General features: G+C 43.2%; 1 protein-coding gene and 1 long non-coding RNA gene across 2 annotated transcripts in view; one reads left to right on the top strand and one right to left on the bottom strand.

The window, feature by feature from the left end:
* The window catches only part of ARHGAP20 (Rho GTPase activating protein 20), a 92,806-nt gene extending 91,274 nt beyond the window's left edge, over window positions 1-1,532 (bottom strand). Inside the window, exon 1 of the mRNA XM_020805193.3 lies at window positions 1,145-1,532. Within this exon, the coding sequence (XP_020660852.3) occupies window positions 1,145-1,243 (99 nt within the window). The 5' untranslated portion in view covers window positions 1,244-1,532. The remainder of the gene's footprint in view (window positions 1-1,144) is intronic.
* LOC144588064 (uncharacterized) lies at window positions 544-1,344 on the top strand. The gene is made up of 2 exons (XR_013543397.1): window positions 544-625; window positions 1,277-1,344. It is a non-coding gene; the product is annotated as an uncharacterized LOC144588064 (long non-coding RNA).
* Window positions 1,533-20,657: the final 19,125 nt, after the last annotated feature.

Here is a 20,657-nt window from a genome sequence, read left to right as displayed (position 1 = left end):
TCACGGCCGACCAAGTGGCACGTCAGGAAACAGCTGACACGGGGGTGGGGGTGGGGGTGGGGGTGGGAGAACCCGGCGGCCTCTTGTTCTTCACGGTCAATGCCTTAGCCGCCGCCGCCGCCACTATTACTATCACTACTACCACTACCATCGGTGCTTGCGAGGGAAAGGACCGTAACTACGCGCCGTGTCATCAACGTGTCCATCCACCCAGTGTGCGAATACACACCACAGGCTTTGCAAAGGTTGGACTCTGGAGATGAAACACGCATGCGGCACTGGAGCTGGGAGTGGGTGGAAGGGGGAAATAAATCACGCACTTTCTCCTTCCCGACGTGCAAGCAGGAGGAACAAGAGAAAGATTGTGGACGGGGGGGGGGGGGGCGGTTCGTCGGGTTTTTTTTTACCCGGTCACGACCACAACCTTCTTCTGAGTTGTGCCGAAGGAAACGGGCTCCTTGCAGGTTGGACCCACCTTCCCGATCCCAAGTGCGCCCTGACTTGGGAATGTACACGGGAATGCAGCCTGCGGGGTGGGGTGGAGGGACATTCGCACGATCGCATTTCCCCTTTTAATCTGCAACAGGCGCTCCAATCAATCAGAACGATACTTAACACCGCAATGGTAAGGCACTGATAGTAATGAAATGGACGCAATCAGAAAAATATGATGATGATAATATTGTCCTTTCCGGAATAAATAGTGACAGGGAGAAAGGAGTGTACATGCTGAAAACAGGAGCATGCCAAGAATATCGGGAATGCAGGCTTGCCCGGGATCCCTGCTCTTTCACTCTCAGGATAATGGGTTGTAGTTTGTAATCCTTTCGCCTGGAAAGAAGGTCTCGTTGATTCCAGCAGCACTTGGTTCCACACAAACATGATCAGGTCAGGTTTTGGGGCTGCACGGCGTCAAATCCGTGCACGCTTTACTTGGGAGTTAAGTGCTTCCTTTCGAGTAACCACGAAAGCACGGAACCAACCTGCAAGTCCTGAGTGGGGGACAGATGAAGGGAGGAAAGGCAAGGAGAGACAGAGCCCCCCCCTCCCCCAGCCTGTGTCTATACTGGAGGAGGGACGTGTTCGCGTCCCCCCATTGCCGGCTGCTTTGCAAGAGGGAGCGAGGAAGAAAAGTCTTTCTTACCTTCTTGCTGTCGGAAGCTGAAGATCCTCGGGATCCCCCGGTCAGGGAGGAAGAGCGTCCCTGCCCGACGTGATCCTGTTGTGGGGACATCGCTTCCATTAAGCTCCCCTTTTCTCCTCGTTGCTTAAACAGTCCGAAGGAAGCCGGGGATCATTACAGGCTCGTGCCCAGCCCAGGAGGAGAGGACGTGGTGACGGGGGCAGCCGCACCGGTGCCTGCACTGACAGATCTCATGGAGCATTCAGACGGCAGCAGTGCGAGAAGGAAACATGCAAGCATACTGTATTAGTAGCAACAGCCGCTGCATCGCCCAATCTCTAACGCAGATTCACACGACAGCGGCGACGCTGCAAGAGACAACCCGAGTGCGGCAGCCAACACCAGCAGCGCGCCCGGCCACGCCTCCACGAGCCAATCACACCGAGGTTTCGGCCCAAAGCTCCGCCTACAGATGACAGCACCCGAGGTGGCCACGCCCCTGCCCCTGCGGAGGCCGGCCTGTCGAAGCCAAGGTGCCTCTGCGTAGCCCCGCCCACTTTGCTCCGCCTCCCGCTTGACTTCACGTCGCTTGGCCGCGCCTGCTAAGCTGCGGAATTGTTATTATTTAATTAATAGTTAATATATTTTTCTTTCAGTTATATAGCTTTAATTTTATTGTCTATATGTCATTGTTGTTGCTGTGACGGATTTCTTGCTATTGTAATTGTTATTGCCGGATGCTTACAGAAACATTTTGCAAAATAAATCTGAAGCAAAAAAAATGCTTTCATGTAGGAAGATTATTAATATATCGTACCCGCCCCCTGTAGTCTCTCTCCATCTCCATAGAAGTCCAAAGACGCATTTTATTTAAATGCGTACGGTGATTTAACCGGGGAAAATACATTGTTTCAACCACTTGTATTTTGTTTTATGGTAAAGAAATCAAAATATTTTAAAAAAAACATTCATAGTTAACAAATGAGACATTTCTTGTTTGATGGAGCAGTTGACACAAAGGTTAAGAAGATGATGGTGAATTAAAGCCAGCATTCCCCAGACTATGGCTATTCAAAGTGTTTTTTGGTGGCTGAAACAAAGCAGCAAATGCAACAGGTTAAAAAAAATGAACCCCAAAATCCAGACTTACAAATTTGTCCTTCATGGCAGTAAAATTACAATCAGAATGAATGAATTGACTTAATCATTTCCTGCCCTTTCATGAGACACCCAAAATCTCATGCCTCCGGCAAGTGGGAGGGGTTGCTGCTCCAAAGCTCCAGGTAGCGTGTCTGTGGATGATAGGTGTTGTAGTTACATATATCTGGAAAATATCTGGAAGGCGCGCCAGTTTAAGAAAGACTGAATCGTAAGAAAGTATGTATGCAGGTGCCAGATGGGGTTTATGTCTGTTTACTGAAAAGTAAATCCTACTAAGATCAGTGGGGTTGACTTTCAGAGAAGTATGCTTAGAATTGGACCCTAAGCATGCTCTAGTTACAGTGGAACATATAATTATTGGGGAGGAATGGTTCAAGTTAATGTCTTTTCCTATCTAATCCCCAGTCCCTGATTCAAAGTTTTGGTGCAGGGAGGGACAACGCGAACTTGTTGCTGTTTTCCATTCATAACTCATCAGTATTTGTTTCCAACTTTTTCTTTAAAAAAAACACAAATAAAATATATATGAAGGACAGGAAGACAGAATTGTCCTCAAATGTGCTAGAAATCCTGTCTTTGAAAGCTCCTAAATAAACAGGTACAGAATTGTAGTTTTAGAAGAGGTAGTCAGTCGTGTGAGTCTGTGCTAGCATATCAGGCCAGAATGAAAAAAAAAAAAATAACAAATAAAGAAGACAGAAATGTGGCACCTTAAAGACTATCAGCTAAATTTTAATGTGAGCATTTATGGATATGTCTATTTCTTCAGATATAAGTATAAAGAATTGTGTCGCAAATAGATTATTGAGGACAGGTGGTGGTGGGAACAACCACTATAAAACCTGGGGAAACGGGGCACCTAATTTGAGATATTAGATTTTTCTTCACTCAGTATTAAATTAACTGCAGTGTGAAGTACTCAATAGCATGTTGGTAAATGTTGAATTAGGGAGGTGGTGGCGCTGCGGGCTAAACCGCAGAAGCCTGTGCTGCAGGCTCAGAAAACCAAGCAGTCGTAAGATCGAATCCACGCAACGGAGTGAGCTCCCGTCGCTTGTCCCAGCTCCTGCCAACCTAGCGGTTCGAAAGCATGCAAATGCAAGTAGATAAATAGGGACCACCCCGGTGGGAAGGTAACGGTGTTCCGTGTCTAAATTGCACTGGCCATGTGACCACGGAAGACTGTCTTTGGACAAAACGCTGGCTCTATGGCTTGGAAACGGGGATGAGCACCGCCCCCTAGAGTCAAACACGACTGGACAAAAATTGTCAAGGGGAAACTTTACCTAAATGTTGAAGTGCAGTTACCAAAAACTCAGAAGAGAGTTAAGAAATGCAGGCAGCTGTGTCAATCTCATTAAACCAGTTTGAGCAATTTCAATCACCAGGGGTTGGTCTTTTGTAAAGTTAATCAATCTTAATTGCCTACAGTATTCAAGACCAAGGTTCTTTGTATTACAAAAGGGTCCCTGCTGGAAAAAAACCTCACCCCTTCTACTTCAGGATACTGCGAAGACTGCTAAATTTCAACAGGGGAGGGGGAGCAGATGATGTAAATGTCCCTGTAAATAAAAAAATAACCTGGTGGATTGATCCTGCAGGTGACACTGGGTCAAATCCCTATGGAGTCTCCACATTTCATTGGTGCTGTCAATAACTTCAGTGCTTTAATGCATCTTTTCTGTCCTGGCTTTCACTACATTAGTTCACCTAGGGTTCTCAGCAGTAACCATTTGTAATCCAACCCGTGTAGACAGTAGAAAAGAAGACTAAATGTGAGATGCATTGACTCAGTGAAGAAGCCACAGCCTTGAATTTGCAACAGCTGAGCAGGCTGTTGATGACAGGACCTGTTTCAGGTCACTCATTCATCGTGAGTAGAAAGCGACTTGATAGCACATGACAACAACAAATCAAAAGACTGTGATTGTGATTGTAATCCATCACTGGAAATTCTTCATGTGAAGAAGGAAGAAATATCAGAATCTGAAATTGTGCACCTCTGTAGCAATGATTGTCAGCAAACACATTAACTGAAGCAAAGAAAGTGTTGTACTAGAAGAATCTGAAATTGATTGGGAAAACATATTAGCACTTCTTTCTCGAGTGGTGAAGAGATTTCATTTTCCAGTTAGTAAAATCTTGCATTCAAATAGGCAGAATCCACATTTTAATTACTGTATCTTCCTTTCAAAACAAACAAACTTCACTTTGATCATATTCATACAAGGGGGAAGAAAGAGTATTCTTACACCGATGTTGTATGAAAATGTGATGGTGGAATGAACTGCCTCAAAAGGTGGTGCCTTCTCCTTCTTTAGAGTTTTTTTAGATGGGAGTTGGATGGTCCATGTGGCAGGGATGCTGAAGCTGAGAATTTCCTGCATCATCAGGGGCTTGAACTTAATGGCCCTTGGGAGATCTTCCAGCTCTATAATGCTAAGGCTGATTTGCTTCCTCGGGTCTTGCGCTGTGTTATCACACTGATGACGTTTTATTATTCATGCTCCGAGGAAGCACAGAAATAAAGAATATCCGTTACATTCCTTGAGACTCTGATATTGTTGGGGTAGAGGGTGGAATCAAGATGACCCTTTAAAATAAGAAACATCTGCCATTCTGTGTGGGAGATTGGAAAGAGGCAGGTAGCCAGCAACCTTGACTCGATATATGTGTCTGGTAGAATCTCTCATCTGACTCATACTTAAGCTCATAATACATTTAGGGGAAGTTTAGAGCTTGTTTTTGAGAAATTTCTAGCTGTGTATTTGTGTTAAAAATTCCCACTTTTAGAAACATAAAAACATAAAAACCTTTGTCACACCTTACTTCTCTTGAAGACATTTGTACAGTACATGCAAAGAGCGTGATCCTCTGGATAGCAACACATCACATGGAGCTGGCAACACTCTAGGGATGGTATGATCGTGCATCATAGGAAGGTTGTGCTTAAATGGTACGTTGCATGTTTGTACTGTTTTGTTTTGTTTGTTCAGTCATTTAGTCGTGTCCGACTCTTCGTGACCCCATGGACCAGAGCACACCAGGCGCTCCTATCTTCCACCGCCTCCCGGAGTTGTGTCAAATTCATGTTGGTTGCTTCGATGACACTGTCCAACCATCTCATCCTCGGTCGTCCCCTTCTCCTCTTGCCTTCACACTTTCCCAACATCAAAGTCTTTTCCAAGGAGTCTTCTCTTCTCATGAGATGGCCAAAGTACTGGAGCCTCAGCTTCAGGATCTGTCCTTCCAATGAGCACTCGGGGTTGATTTCCTTTAGAATTGATAGGTTTGTTCTCTTTGCAGTCCAGGGAACTCTCAAGAGTCTCCTCCAGCACCACAATTCAAAGGCATCAATTCTTCGGCGGTCTGCTTTCTTTATGGTCCAGCTCTCACTTCCATACAACACTACAGGAAAAACCATAGCTTTGACTATTCGGACTTTTGTTGGCAAGGTGATGTCTCTGCTTTTTAAGATGCTGTCAAGGTTTGTCATTGCTTTCCTCCCAAGAAGCAGGCATCTTTTAATTTCGGGGCTGCTGTCTCCATCTGCAGTGATCATGGAGCCCAAGAAAGTAAAATCTGTCACTGCCTCCATATCTTCCCCTTCTATTTCCCAGGAGGTGATGGGACCAGTGGCCATGATCTTAGTTTTTTTGATGCTGAGTTTCAGACTGTTTTTTGCACTCTCGTCTTTCACCCTCATTACAAGGTTCTTTAGTTCCTCCTCACTTTCCGCCATCAGAGTGGTATCATCTGCATATCGGAGGTTGTTGATATTTCTTCCGGCAATCTTAATTCCAGCTTGGGATTCCTCCAGTCCAGCCTTCCGCATGATGTATTCTGCATATAAGTTAAATAAGCAGGGTGACAATATACAGCCTTGTCGTACTCCTTTCCCAATTTTGAACCAATCCGTTGTTCCATATCCAGTTCTAACTGTTGCTTCCTGTCCCACATATAGGTTTCTCAGGAGATGGATAAGGTGGTCAGGCATGCCCATTTCTTTTAGGACTTGCCATAGTTTGCTGTGGTCCACACAGTCAAAGGCTTTTGCATAGTCAATGAAGCAGAAGTAGATGTTTTTCTGGAACTCTCTGGCTTTCTCCATAATCCAGCGCATGTTGGCAATTTGGTCTCGAGTTCCTCTGCCCCTTTGGAATCCCGCTTGTACTTCTGGGAGTTCTCGGTCCACATACTGCTGAAGCCTACCTTGTAGGATTTTGAGCATAACCTTGCTGGCGTGTGAGATGAGTGCAATTGTCCGGTAGTTGGAGCATTCTTTGGCACTGCCCTTCTTTGGTATTGGGATGTAGACTGATCTTTTCCAGTCCTCTGGCCACTGTTGAGTTTTCCAAACTTGTTGGCATATTGAATGTAGCACCTTAACAGCATCATCCTTTATTAATTTTATTGGAATACACTCTGGTGTAGAATGCAATGACAATTATGCCATTTGTACTTAGCACATACTCTGTCACTGAATATGAATGTCAATGCCAGTGCAGGTATAGGGTTCATTCAATTTTCTGCCTACTCTACCCAATAGGCAATAGTGCAGTACTAAATTTTCAAGTGCAGATACTCATCATAATTTTACTGTGGCAAGGGAATGTATGTAAAAATACTCACATATGGGGGAGGACATCCTGGCCCCATCCCCTTTTGTCATAACTTGTTGCTCTATGCATAGAAGGCAACGAATCTGAAGAGTAACAGACACTTTAGACAGGAGCTTTCCACATGAATCAGGAACCTGGAAAATATGGATCTTGACTGACACAGAGAACTATCTCAAATATTGTAGCTCTCCCTCTTTGGATTTATTGCTGTCCACATGTAATTAAGTGATAAAACAAGGAATCGGAGGGCGCAGAATTGAAACTCTTTCTTCTACATAAATAATCTATGTGGTTTCTAATATCCAAGTGGGGCTCAGGGCAGTTCTTAAGACCAAATAGAATCCCAAAGTGCAGGCAGCAAGTGTTGATCATTCTAAACAACCATCAGAGTTGGGACAGGTCTTTTGTCAAGCAAATGGATCTTAATTGCCCATTCAAATTTAATCAGTCCCAACACACTGCATCCTGGCAGACTGCAGTTTATCTGAAAGGGAAAAAGGAGTGGTGGGACACATGAAGTGGCTAGTAATGTCATTTTCTATGTTAATCAAACAATGCTAGCATTCCAATGCTGTGAGACCCTGATTACAACAGTCTGCCTTGGAGTGGGATTTCAGGCCCTGGCTATGATATAGGCACAGAAATGTTTAGTCAGATGTCACAGTTTTCACAAGAGAAGACAAAATTTATGTAGCAAAATAAATGCAGGGTCAGTTCGAAAACATGTAAATCAGAGGTGGGATTCAGCAGGTTCGCACCTATTCTATAGAACCGGTTCCTAAATGTACTGTTGGTTCTTAGAACCGTTTGCTGGCTTGAGATGAATGAAGGAGGAGGGGCCAGGTGACCAGCGACAAGCGGGGGGGAAGGGGGCACAATTAGCTGCCTCCCTTCCCTTGCCACACTGAGCCGTCTGAGGTGGGGTGGGGGTGAGAGAGATAGAGCCCTGGAAAGAGCAGAGGCATCACTGGGGGGAAAGGGGGAGGATGACTCCTTGAGGGGTGGTGATTGACAAGGCATGTGGGCAGGACACAGAGGGAAAAAGTTTTGGAGTGAGACCGCTTCAGTCAAACACCCAACCGTCCTCGTTTTACTATGATTTTTTTCAAGTTAAAGGTACCACATAAGACTGTTGCTCTGCCTAGAAACAGTTTTTTTAAAAAATATCTGAGAGAATATCCAATGCATGAACCAGTGACGGTCTCACTGATCCACGCAAGCAAGGTATGCAATAGAAAAGTCACTCACACCACAAAGAGATCAAACCTCCAAGCCTCATTTAGAATAGCAAAGAACTTTTCCTCCTGCCCCAAAACTGACAATTTCGGGAGACAAATGGCACACATATGGCCCACTCTGTTAGAAGGAGGAAGACAGCTACCAGTATTTAAACACTAGTAAGATTTACTATTCTTGAAGGCCATATATCCAGGTCCAAGAAAGGAAAACACATAAACATATCAATAGATAAGGGGAATCGAAACTCTTCTCTCAGAAGCGGCCACTGAGGGTGAGTGGGGGAGGTGGAGCCTGCCAGGGCTCTGAGGGAAGCCATCATCACCACCAGCGCCTCCACCAACACCAACACCCCTCAAAGTGACTGGCGAGGAGAAGCGGTGGGTGCGGGGTGGAGGGGAAAGATGGAGGAGGAGGAGACCTCAGAGAAGTCAGTAACTGAAGGACTGATTGAGGTGGTGGGGTTGAGGTGGAGTGGCAACAGATTGAAAAGGTGCATAAAGGCGGCCTCCAGGTAACAACAAGCAGGGCTATCAGTCATTTCAGGAGCAGGAAAGGGGAGGGAAGCAATTTTTGCTGGTGAGCTATAGGGAAAAATGGAAAGTAAAGGGAAGGAGAGATGTGTCAGTTCTCTGTCAAACTTGGTCATAAGCACCCACCGTGAGGTGTGTGTTTGTGTGTGTGTGTGTGTGTGTTTGGCACATGCCCATAGTGAGGGTAACAGCAGCGGTATGCCCAAACAGATACACTGTTTGTGCATACCGCTGGGAGACCACTGTGGAAGAAACCCTCATCGGATCCCACTGTCCTGGGCATTTATTTATTTATTTATTTATTTATTTATTTATTTATTTTATTTATTTATTTATTTATTTATTTATTTATTTATTTATTTATTTATTTATTTATTTATTTATTTATTTATTTATTTGTCATTAGGACATAGAACCTGTTGTTAATGTATTTGAATCCCACCACTGATGTAAATGCAAGTAGATAAATAGATACCATCTCGGCGGGAAGGTAAACAGCGTTCCATGTATAGCCGAGCTGGCCACGTGACCATGGAAACTGTCTTCGGACAAAGGCTGGCTCTACGGCTTGGAAACGGGGATGAGCACCGCCGCCTAGAGTCGAACACGACTGACTAAAATGTCAAGGGGAACCTTTACCTTTACCTTACCTTTCCTTACCCCTCTATTACAGTTCACACCTGTCAAAATTTCCTCTTCTTCCATACCAATAGTACTGTACAGGAGAACCTGTGTTGTTGTTGTTTAGTCAGTCGTGTCCGACTCTTCGTGACCCCATGGACACATGCCAGGCCCTCCTGTCTTCCACTGCCTCCCAGAGTTGGGTCAAATTCATGTTGGTAGCTTCGGTGACACTGTCCAGCCACCTCGTAATCTGTCATCCCCTTCTCCTCTTGCCTTCACACTTTCCCAACATCAGGGTCTTTTCCAGGGAGTCACAGGGAGAACCTGTGACCAAGTGCAAAATCTTAGACATTTGGTTGAAATAGGAATTTTCAGCACAATTATTTTTCTTTTTAATTTTTTCCCTTTAATTACATCTTACTACAAAGAGAACAGAGCAAAGCTGAAGCATACTGTGTTGCTTCTGTTAGGTCCCTGCCATTTTTGTCCTTTATCATGTCCATCTTTGCACAAAATGTTCCTCTAATATCTCCAATTTTCCTAAACAGATCTCTGGTTTTTCCTTTTCTGTTATTTTCCTTTATTTCTTTGCATTGTTCATTTAAGAAGGCCCTCTTGTCTCTCCTTGCTATTCTTTGGAAGTCTGCATTCAATTTTCTGTAACTTTCCTTATCTCCCTTGCATTTTGTTTCCCTTCTCTGCTATTTCTAAGGCCTCGTTGGACAGCCACTTTGCTTTCTTGCATTTCCTTTTCTTTGGGATGGTTTTTGTTGCTGCCTCCTGTACAATGTCACAAGCCTCTATCCAAAGTTCTTCAGGCACTCTGTCCACCAAATCTAGTTCTTTAAATCTGTTCTTTACTTCCACTGTGTATTCATAAGGGATTTGGTTTAGATTATACTGTACCTGAGTAGCCCAGTGGTTTTTCCTACTCTCTTCAGTTTAAGCTTGAATTTTGCTATGAGAAGCTGATGATCAGAGCCACAATCAGCTCCAGGTCTTGTTTTTGCTGACTGTATAGAGCTTCTCCATCTTTGGCTGCAGAGAATATAATCAATCTGATTTCGATATTGCCCATCTGGTGATTTCCATGTGTAGAGTCGCCTCTTGTGTCGTTGGAAAAGAGTGTTTGTGATGACCAGCTTGTTCTCTTGCCAAACTCTATTAGTCTTTGCCCTACTTTGTTTTGAACTTCAAGACCAAACTTCCCTGTTGTTCCTTTTATCTCTTGGCTCCCTACTTTAGCATTCCAATCTGCAAGAATGAGAAGAACATCTTTCTCTGGTGTCAGTTCTAGAAGGTGTTGTAAAACTTCATAAAGTTGGTCGTTTTCAGTCTCCTCAGCATTGGTGGTTGGTGCATAAACTTGGATTACTGTGATGTTGAAAGGTCTGCCTTGAATTCGAATTGACATCATTCTATCATTTTGAGATTATATCTCATTACAGTTTTTCTCACTCTTTTGTTGACTATGAGGGCTACTCCATTCCTTCTATGGGCTTCTTGCCCACAATAGTAGATATGGTAATCATCTGAATTGAATTCACCCATGCCTGTCCATTTTAGTTCACTTACACCCAGGATGTCAATGTTTATTCTTGCCATCTCCTGTTTGACCACATCCAGCTTACCAAGGTTCATAGATCTTACATTCCAGGTTCCTATGAAGTATTCTTCTTTGCAGCATCAGACTTTCCTTTCACTTCCAGGCACGTCCGCAGTTCAGCGTCCTTTCGACTTTGGCCCAACCACTTCATTAGCTCTGGAGCTACTTGTACTTGTCATAGCTATACTGTTTGCATCAAGGAAAGTTCTGCCCTAAATGGGCCTAGGGCAACTTAGGGCAGATCTTTCCTGAGGTTTCTCATAGCTTAATAGGATCTTATCCCTTGACCTTAAAAGGCCAGAATCCTCTGTTTTCTTCACTGGAGGAGATTGTCAGTCTAGGGGAAATGGACAAAAAAAACCAACCAACCACGCGTCAAGGCCAGCCATTTTGATGTAGACTAGGAACTTTTTGTATCTTGGTGGTATAGGCAGTGGTGTAACAAAAAAGGAGCTAGCATTTTTTTTCATTAGCAAAGACCATGACATCATTGGATTTCCCTGTTCATTCCAGATTTAGCTATAACTCTGGCAATAGCTGGGAAGATTTCCACACACACACCCAGCATTGTCTATTGCTGCAAGCTCTCTCCATTCTTATGCAAAGTGTTTAAGGTGGGTTGATTGACCAAGCAATTAAGGTCCATCTGCCATATAATAATTGCTTGGTCAATCAACCCACCTTAAACAGTTTGCATAAGAATGGAGAGAGCTTGCAGCAATAGACAATGCTTGGGGGGGGACCTTCCCACGTACTGCCAGAATTAAGGTCCATCTGCCATACAATATTTGAATTGTGGTGTTGGAGAAGGCTCTTGAGAGTCCCCTGGACTGCAAGGAGAATAAACCTATCCATTCTAAAGGAAATCAAGCCTGAGTGCTCACTGGAAGGACAGATCCTGAAGCTGAGGCTCCAATACTTTGGCCATCTCATGGGAAGAGAAGACTCCCTGGAAAAGATACTGATTGACAGAGTTGCAGTACAGTGGTGCCTCGCTTAACGAGCGCCTTGTTTAACGACGAATCTTCATAGCGACGGATTTTTTGTGATCGTTTTTGCGATCGCATAACGATGTTTTAAATGGTAAAACATTGCTTTGCGATGATTGATAAGCTGTTTCGCTTACCGATTTTCGCATAGCGATGTTTTAAAAACAGCTGATCGGCGGTTCCAAAATGGCCGCCGGAAAAAATGGCCACCCGCGGTGTTTTCGCGCCGTTTCCTCGCATACCGGGCAGCGAAAATGGTGGCCATATGGAGGATTTTCGCAGAACGGTGAGTTTTAAGCCCATAGGTACGCATTAAACGGGGTTTAATGCATTCCTATGGGCTTTTTCTTTTCACATAGCGACAAATCCGGATAGCGATGATTTTTCTGGAACGGATTATCGTCACTATGCAGGGCACCACTGTATTACCAGGAGATGCTAGGTGGCGCTAACCAGTAGAATTCCCCAGAGAGATGAAGACACCAGGCAATAAGACAGGGTTGATAGCAGAAAAGTTGTATTAACTCAATTTGTTTGTAGAATATATACATACACATACAGCCTTGTCCTTATTTCCAGTCCCATAGTCATACACAGTAGTTCCAACAGAGTTCTGGCATAAATCAGGTCAAAGTCCTTGTAAATCAATTCAGCAGTCATATACCATATATTCAGTCCAGCAGCCAGAGTCCTTCTCCAGTATTCTCCACAACGACACAGCTCCTTCCACGACCATTCCACCACAGCACCATGACAACAGCACCACGACACCACAGAGTATGTGTGTTGGGTCTGCTTGCTTTATCCCAGGCTTAGCCAATCCTAGGATTTCTTTCTCAGCTGTTACAATTCTTGCATTATCCCAGCTGCATAAATTCTTATTTTACTTATTTTCTTAGCATTGATCCTTACTATTACTTATATTCTTTGACTGCTTTATACAAAACTGGATTTAACAATTTCTCCAGGTTTATCTCAAACCTGTCACTGATGTTGGGAAAGTGTGAAGGCAGGAGGAGAAGGGGACGACAGAGGATGAGATGGTTGGACAGTGTCATCGAAGCAACCAACATGAATTTAGCCCAACTCCGGGAGGCAATGGAAGACAGGAGGGCCTGGCGTGCTCTGGTCCATGGGACACGAAGAGTCGGACACGACTAAACGACTAAACAACAACAACAACAAGCCATACAATAGATCTGTTCTTTTCTGTCTGCTGGAGGTAGAAAACATCTAGAAGTGTGTTGATATGGATCAAGCAAGCTGCCTGGATTTATTTCTGGAGTTTTCTTGGAGGCATGGGTGTTGGGTGTGTCATGATAAGAAAGTTCAGAATTTGCCTTTATACCTCTGTGTACCAAACCGCCTTCTCTTCAAGGGTTTGGGATATGCTTCCAAATCATTTACTTCTTAGTCTTATACTAAAGTTGGGGGTATTTGTATATGAATACCCCCATCTCTACCTTATACTTTTGGTCTTGTTTACTAAGGCTGATAGTATCTGGGAGATAAAAATGGTTGGGGGTCAGGAGCAGGAAATTATGTTGTAGAGTTCTGAATTTATGGTTAAATTCTTCTAGCTGTGCAGTAGAAACGCAGGTACTCATAGAGCAGAAAAGCTCCAAGTTTCCCCTTTTCTCTTTAGCTGGCACCTGCAGTCTCAATAACTCATTCAGAGACATTAGTAACAGAAAGAATAAAAAATGTTTTGTGACAATGGGTCAGCAGGAAACTGACAAAGATCTCCTTGTTTGCAGTTTGCCACTCTCCACATTATTTTAAATCTGCAGCTTTGCCTCTCTCAGTGTGTATACAGTCTGCCATGGTACCTTTCCTAGGATGGACACATGAAGAAGATAGGTGTCCTCCTCCTTTTAGAAGTCGGGTGGAAGAGGGAATATCAGCAAAGGGACTACTAATTATTTAAGCTCCACCAGCAAAACTATCTTCACCTTTTTTTCCAATGGGATAAGTCTGTTTTGACTTATGCAATCTTTTTCAGGGTTTTGTAGTTATAGAGTACAGTACTCAAAAGTGATTTACTACTGTATTCCCTTTCTCTAGTGCACCTTGAGACTCTGTAACTTGCCCAAAGCTACACAGGCTGGCTGTACTTGCAGGAGGCACAGTGGGAACTCAGACTCCCAACCTCTGGCTAAGATTGTGACATTTCCAATGTTCACTGGTTTCCTTTCACAAAATATCACCAATAGTAGAGGTGGGAAGAAATATGCCCAACACTGTGTTGTCAGGGAGCAATATTTTGGTGGCCACATGAAAGAAAGGGCAGGGCCCCTGTTCTTAGTAATTGTCTTAATCCATACAATTATAAAATTATACTTATACAATTATAAAAAATACAGAGGCCCTGTCTTCTTTTTCATGTGGCCACCCTAAGATCCCCCCCCCTGATATTTTGCAGAAGGAAGACAGTGAGGACTGGAAAACGCTACAATTCTAGCAAGACACAAGGTAGCTTAACATAACGTGGCCTTCTACAGTGACAAACGCTTGTCATTTGGGGTTCATTGTTTGTGGGCTGATCCTTTCCCCCTGCCTACCACAAAAGCAAACAGAATGTTGTGTACTGACGTTCCGTGACTACAAGAAGTGACTCAGAGGAAACAGCAGCTTGTGAACTGTCCTTCCTAGAAGCTTTAGAACACATTGTGCTTCCAAGTCCATTGACAGCATGGACACACAGCATGCATGTGCAAGAACGCAAGCAATCTGCAAAGCATCATGGGCAGAATTGAAAGAGAGTTCCAACAGCAGGTCCCCAACCCTAATCATCCCAAAGGGCATTAAGCAGGCCTAAAGCAACAGGAGTGAAATACACACCAGCCAAAGAGGGTTGGGGAGGGAATATTCAGTGTTCCACTAGTATCGCTTTGGTTAATAGATGGAATATGATCAGGCTTTTCCATGCTTCTCCATTTCATAAAACTAGATCCTGGCAACAGTTTGATAAATGCATTTTAAAATGCTGCTTTCAAACCGGTGTGTTGGGATTCCCATTTCAGGTGCACAGGCCTCCCCTGAGCCTTCTCTTCTTACTAAACTCATGAACTGTGGAAATCACATATGTTAACCAAAAATATGCAAGTCACTGTGGTTTCAAAAGCCAATATAACCAGTAACTATGGCCACAATCAGATGTTCATGTAATAAACAGTACACCCCACTGGACCTTGTATCTTTAGGATGTTTCGCCTGCTAGGATAATTCGCTGTGTAATTGTTTAGAAGTCCAGTTTAGGTCGCTGAAACTAAGAATGCGACCCTGTGCAAGCTTGCTTATGTCCAAGTCCTGCTGAATTCGGATTTGCTTCTGAATATACAGTACTTGTGAAGTCAGGACTTGCTTGTTTACAGTGAAGGTGTTGTCACTGCTATCTCCCAGCCTAAATGGCATAAGAAAGGACAAGCGATGGCAGTCACATGAAGACAAACGGGGAACAGAGTTCCTATACTTTTAATAGTTTTAGAAGAAGTAGCCATGTTAGTCTCTGCTAACATGTCAGGCAAGAACAACAAAAGAAGAAAAAGACGAATTCAGTTGCATTACAATAGGGATAGGGACATGGTGGTGCTGCAGGTTAAACCACTGAAGCCTCCGTGCTGCAAGGTCAGAAGACCTGCAGTTGTAAGATCGAATCCACTCAATGGAGTGAGCCCCCATCACTTGTCCTGGCTCCCACCAACTTAGCGGTTTGAAAGCATGCAAAATGCAAAAAAATGTGAGTAGATAAATAGGTACCACGCTGGCCATGTGACCATGGAAGATTGTCTGCGGACAAACGCTAGCTCTATGGGTTGGAAACAGAGATGAGCACTGCTGCCTAGAGTCGGACATGACTGGACAAATTGTCAAGGGGAACCTTTACCTTTACTTTACAATAAGGAGAGTTTGCAACAACAGACTGGTGAATTGGTCTTGAATAGGCAATTAAGAGCCATTAGCTGTACTGTACCAAAGATTTGCTTCCCATTTCTTTCCTGCCTGCCTATCCAGCTCCCTGCATTTTTGCACTCTCCTTAGAGAGTGGTGGTAGCAACGGAGACTTGTCATGATTTCTACCTATACTTCCAAATTTACCACCACATCTCTCCTCCTCTTCATGTGGTTAGCTATGACAAGCTGTCCCTAGCTGCAACCCTTTCTTAAGTGGAGAGCTTAGATCTGACATCTACCAATAGTGATAGGAGGACACGGTTGTATAAAAAGGGGAATGACATGTTGTTAATCTCCATCATCCTTTTTATTACAGAATTTGAAGTACCGCTTGGTGAAAATTATCACCAAGCAGATCAGCTTCCCCTGACCCAACACCCGTAGCGATTGGCTGGACTGTCATAGTGTTGCTTTCTCTTCCATTTGAACCAGCAAAGCAATACACAAACTTTAGGTTCTTATGAAAAATGAATAAAAAATTTCAGCAATCTGCAGTGACCCAATTCAGTAGCAATTGCTTTTCCCAGCATAAAGAGAAATGAGTTTCATTCATCTGCCATGTTGATGTTAAAGATAAAGAGCCATTCAGCAAAACAGAAAATAAAACCACCCAATAACTACCCAAATTCATCCCCAATGTACAAGGATTCAAAGCCAGATCTTTAAGAACAAAGTACTAAAAATCCACAGGGTAGATGTATCTATCACTTTTGCTCTCTGGTTGTTAAAATTGCTATTTTTTCCTGTTTCATTTATGAAGAAATGTGATGAGTTCTCATTTTTAAAAAAACCAAAGAAGATCCCCCCCATCCCCATTTCGGTTCCTACGAAGAATGGCAACAGAAGGTATTGACCTAATTTTCCCCTTAAGCATCAGCTATCTGCTCCTGCGTGCAACCGTGAAAACAAATCTGTCATCAGAAATACAAGGTGAAGACTCTGTTGCCCTTCATTGTCAGTAAAAGGAGGTTAGAGAAACCTTTTGCAACTCATTTTGGTTTACATGGGATGGGAATCACCAACATGGAGAGTAAAGGCTGATGACTGACCAGATGAAAAACAGGACAAGACTCCTGTGTCTCTAATAATTAGGCAGAGGAGGAAATTTCAGCAGATGTGGCCTGTATTAAAAGCTGTACCTACTGAAATGTCCTCTTCTAAGCAACTATTATTTATTTTATTTATTTATTTATTCAATTTATATGCCGCCCACACTACCCAGAGGTCTTATTAAAGGTACATAACCCCCGTTCTCCTTCTCATCCTGTTCTTTAGCCATTTACTCCTAGACATTATATCTTTGATTCAAAATACTGCCAGGGTTAAACATGTGTTGCCCACCTTGAGCCCTTCATATATGGTATTTTGGAAGTCAAAAGCCCCTATCACCCAACAAACCACCCCAAAAACAAGCCATGAACATCTCAGCATGAACGTATTTAATAAATGCGTACAACTTCAAATGATGGTGGACCCCAAAACCACGAATCAGAATTGGCTGAAAAGAAGATGTCCTTAAAATACAATGGTGCCTCACTTAACAACGTTAATTCATTCCAGCGAAATCGCTGTAGAGCAAAAACGTCGTAAAGCAAAAAAAAAAAAGCCCATTGAAACACTTTGAAACCCCCTCAATGCATTCCAATGGGCTGAAAACTCAACATCCAGTGAAGATCCTCCATGGGGCGGCCATTTTCGCTGCCTGTAAAGTGAGGAATCCGTCCAAAAACACAGCGGGGAGCCATTTTAAGCAGCTGGTGGCCATTTTGAAATTGTGTTTTTGATCAGCTGTTTTTGATCGTCGTAAAGCGATTGGTTCCCGAAGCAGCGAACCAATCATTGTTAAACAAAAAAACACATTTAAAACATTGTTTTGCAATCACAAAAACCTAATCATCAAGCGATTTTGTCGTGGAGTGGGGCAATCATTAAGCGAGGCACCACTGTATTATTGGAATAACACAGTCTTGAGTGTCCTCTTGACAGATGATAGAACAAAGGCCTGATGAACTTCAACTGGGAGTCCATTCCATAAGGAAAGGGTCATGGCCAAACAAACATGATTTCTAGTCTTTGTCTCTTTCTTGGTGTAGCAACCTGAAGAATCTGAGCCTGTGAAGAGCGGAAGACCCTGCTTGGAACAACCTATATTTTATGTTGGGGAAGAATTTGCTTTCCCAGTCCTGCCCTCCCCCCTTTTGAAGGCATTACTCCTCATTAACCTTATGCTCCTCATTAGGATCAGAAACAAATCCACACTAAGGCCTTTCCCAGTAAAGCAACACTACCTAATGCCTTACTTTACCTGTTCATTAGCTGTACTGAATTCACTTTCAGCATTTAGAGATCAATAGAATCAATAATGTATTTATTTAATCTCTAATTACCATCCACACAAAATTAGTAAAGATGTGTTTGCCCTACACAGTTTTAGCAATGTGTTACCATTTAACTGCCATGACTTCATCCTGAAACATCTCTGGATTTGCAATTTGTTGAATTACTTAAATTTCTCTGTCAGAGAACTTCAGTTCAGAGGAGTATCCTGGACTTCCTTAGCAGACAATTCTAAGTACTTCACCAAACTACAAAGTCCAAGTTTCCATAAGATGGAGCCATGACTACGGAAGTGATTTCAAATTGACATAACCATGTAGGGCAGTTATATGTTTCAAAATGGCCCAACAGGAAAAGGCATCAGCCATATTGTGCTATCTGCCTGGTTTCTTATGAGAAAAAAAAGGAAAGAACATACAGTGGTGCCCCGCATAGTGACGATAATCCGTTCCGGATAAATCGTCGCTATCCGGAAACGTTGCTATCCGGGGCAAAAAAACCCCATAGGAACGCATTAAACTCTGTTTAATGCGTTCCTAAGGGGATAAACTCACCGCTAAGCGGGAATCCTCCATAAGGCTGCCATTTTCGCCGCCTCGGTAAGCGAGGAATCAGCGCGAAAACACTGCGGGCGACCATTTTCTTGATCCGGCGGCCATTTTGGAACTGCCGATCAGCTGTTCTAAAACATCGCAATGCGATGTCAATTTAAACATCACGATGCGATCACAAAAGCGATCGTAAAAAACGCATCACTATGCGGATTCGTCATTAAACGGTGCGCTCGTTAAGCGAAGCACCACTGTATAGGAATTCTCGAAGGCTTTTATGGCCAGGATCTGATGGTTGTTGTGGGTTTTTCAGGCTCTTTGGCTGTGTTCTGAAAGTTGTTCTTCCTAATGTTTCACCAGTCTCTGTGGTTGGCATCTTCAGAGGACTGGAGTCAGAACTCTGTCTATGCTCTGGTACAGGTGTGTGTGTGTGTGTGTGTGTGTGTGTGTGTGTAGCATAGTAAAAAAAAAGATTTTTTCATATGTATTATTAGAACTGGGCACTAGAGGGGATCAGAGACCATGCTATGTATTCAGGTTATGCATTCTTCACTAAGTAGTATTCATAGCATGCTCTCTATAGTTTTTGCTATTATCTGCAGTTTTCAGTATCTGCAGTGGGACTTGGAATTAATCCCCAGTGGATATGGTAGTCCTACAGTAGTTCTCTCATCACAAGGATGCTGAAGTATCTGTAGCCATAGGATGGAGATGGACCTCTAACTTCTCTAAATATCCCTCTGACCTCAGTTCCTAGAACAAGGCCGGAGTGTCAGTGATATCTCTGTGCTGTTTCTGCATTTTCTGTAATATAGCTTTTTCTGGAAGCAAAATGGGACCCAGTGATCATTGGACATATTGTAGTTGCTTATATCATTACCTCACCTTGTGTGTGTGTGTAAGTCTGAGATAAGACTGCACTGTCAGCATCTGTATGTGATACCCCAGAGATGACCATTTTGTCCTTTGTCTCAGGCAGCAATATGTATTGGGCTGGTCCTTGTTCATAAGGATAAGATTCCCCCTTAACCTGCTCCTGCCCACTTAAATGTCCACAAAACTGAGTCCTGACTGAATATTTGGCAATGGATTTGGTTTTGGTGCATCACAGTCATCTGTTGCTAAATAGAAGCTTGGCCATGAACTGTCTATCATTTGCAGCATGTGTTAATGAGGTAGTAATGAGACATTTGTCTCAAAGTACAGAAAACTGCCGTGTAGCTTTTGTGTTCTTAGAAACCTAGTCTGAATTCTACACATCCAGTATGTTTCCTGACAGGTTTATCACCTATGGCTATAATTTCACATCTACATTTATAAATAGCAGCTGCAGATTTCTGAAGCAAAACTCAGGCGCTGTCAAAGCACTAAACTGTCATAAAAATTAATCATTTTTATTGTGATTTCAATTTCATAATGAAAAAAACCAGAAAGTGCCTTATAGCTGTGTAAACTGCAAAGGGAACAGAAAAAAATTGTTGGAAGAAAATGTAGTTCTTCTGAGGTAAAATCTAATTTTTCAGCAATTGCCAGTGAACTGCAATGGGTAAGCAGAGATTGAGCTGGTCCCTGAAGTATCCTAAATATATTTTTAAAAGAAAGGGGGAAATAAATGAGGATATTTGTTCACAAATAATGAAATATCAAGGTTGGCTGGAGAGACTGTGCTATCTGAGATAAAGGACAAGATTGCATTCACTCTCTATGTCGTGTATAGAAGCCAACTGGACTAGTTGTTGAAACCTATTTTGTTCCACTCTATCAAGCGGCACCTTCTCTTCCACCATATCAGAAGAGGCAGCAGGAAAGCTAATCTCTTGGGAGCACAAGACAACAGTCATGTACAGTTCCATTTTTTAACAAGCTAGAATAGCTGGAAAGGGTAGGAGGAACATTTGGAAGACTACTCCTGTCCTGCCAC

Source organism: Pogona vitticeps, chromosome 3 (assembly GCF_051106095.1).
Source record: "Pogona vitticeps strain Pit_001003342236 chromosome 3, PviZW2.1, whole genome shotgun sequence".
NCBI lineage: Eukaryota > Metazoa > Chordata > Lepidosauria > Squamata > Agamidae > Pogona > Pogona vitticeps.
This window is presented reverse-complemented; position numbering and strand designations above follow the sequence as displayed.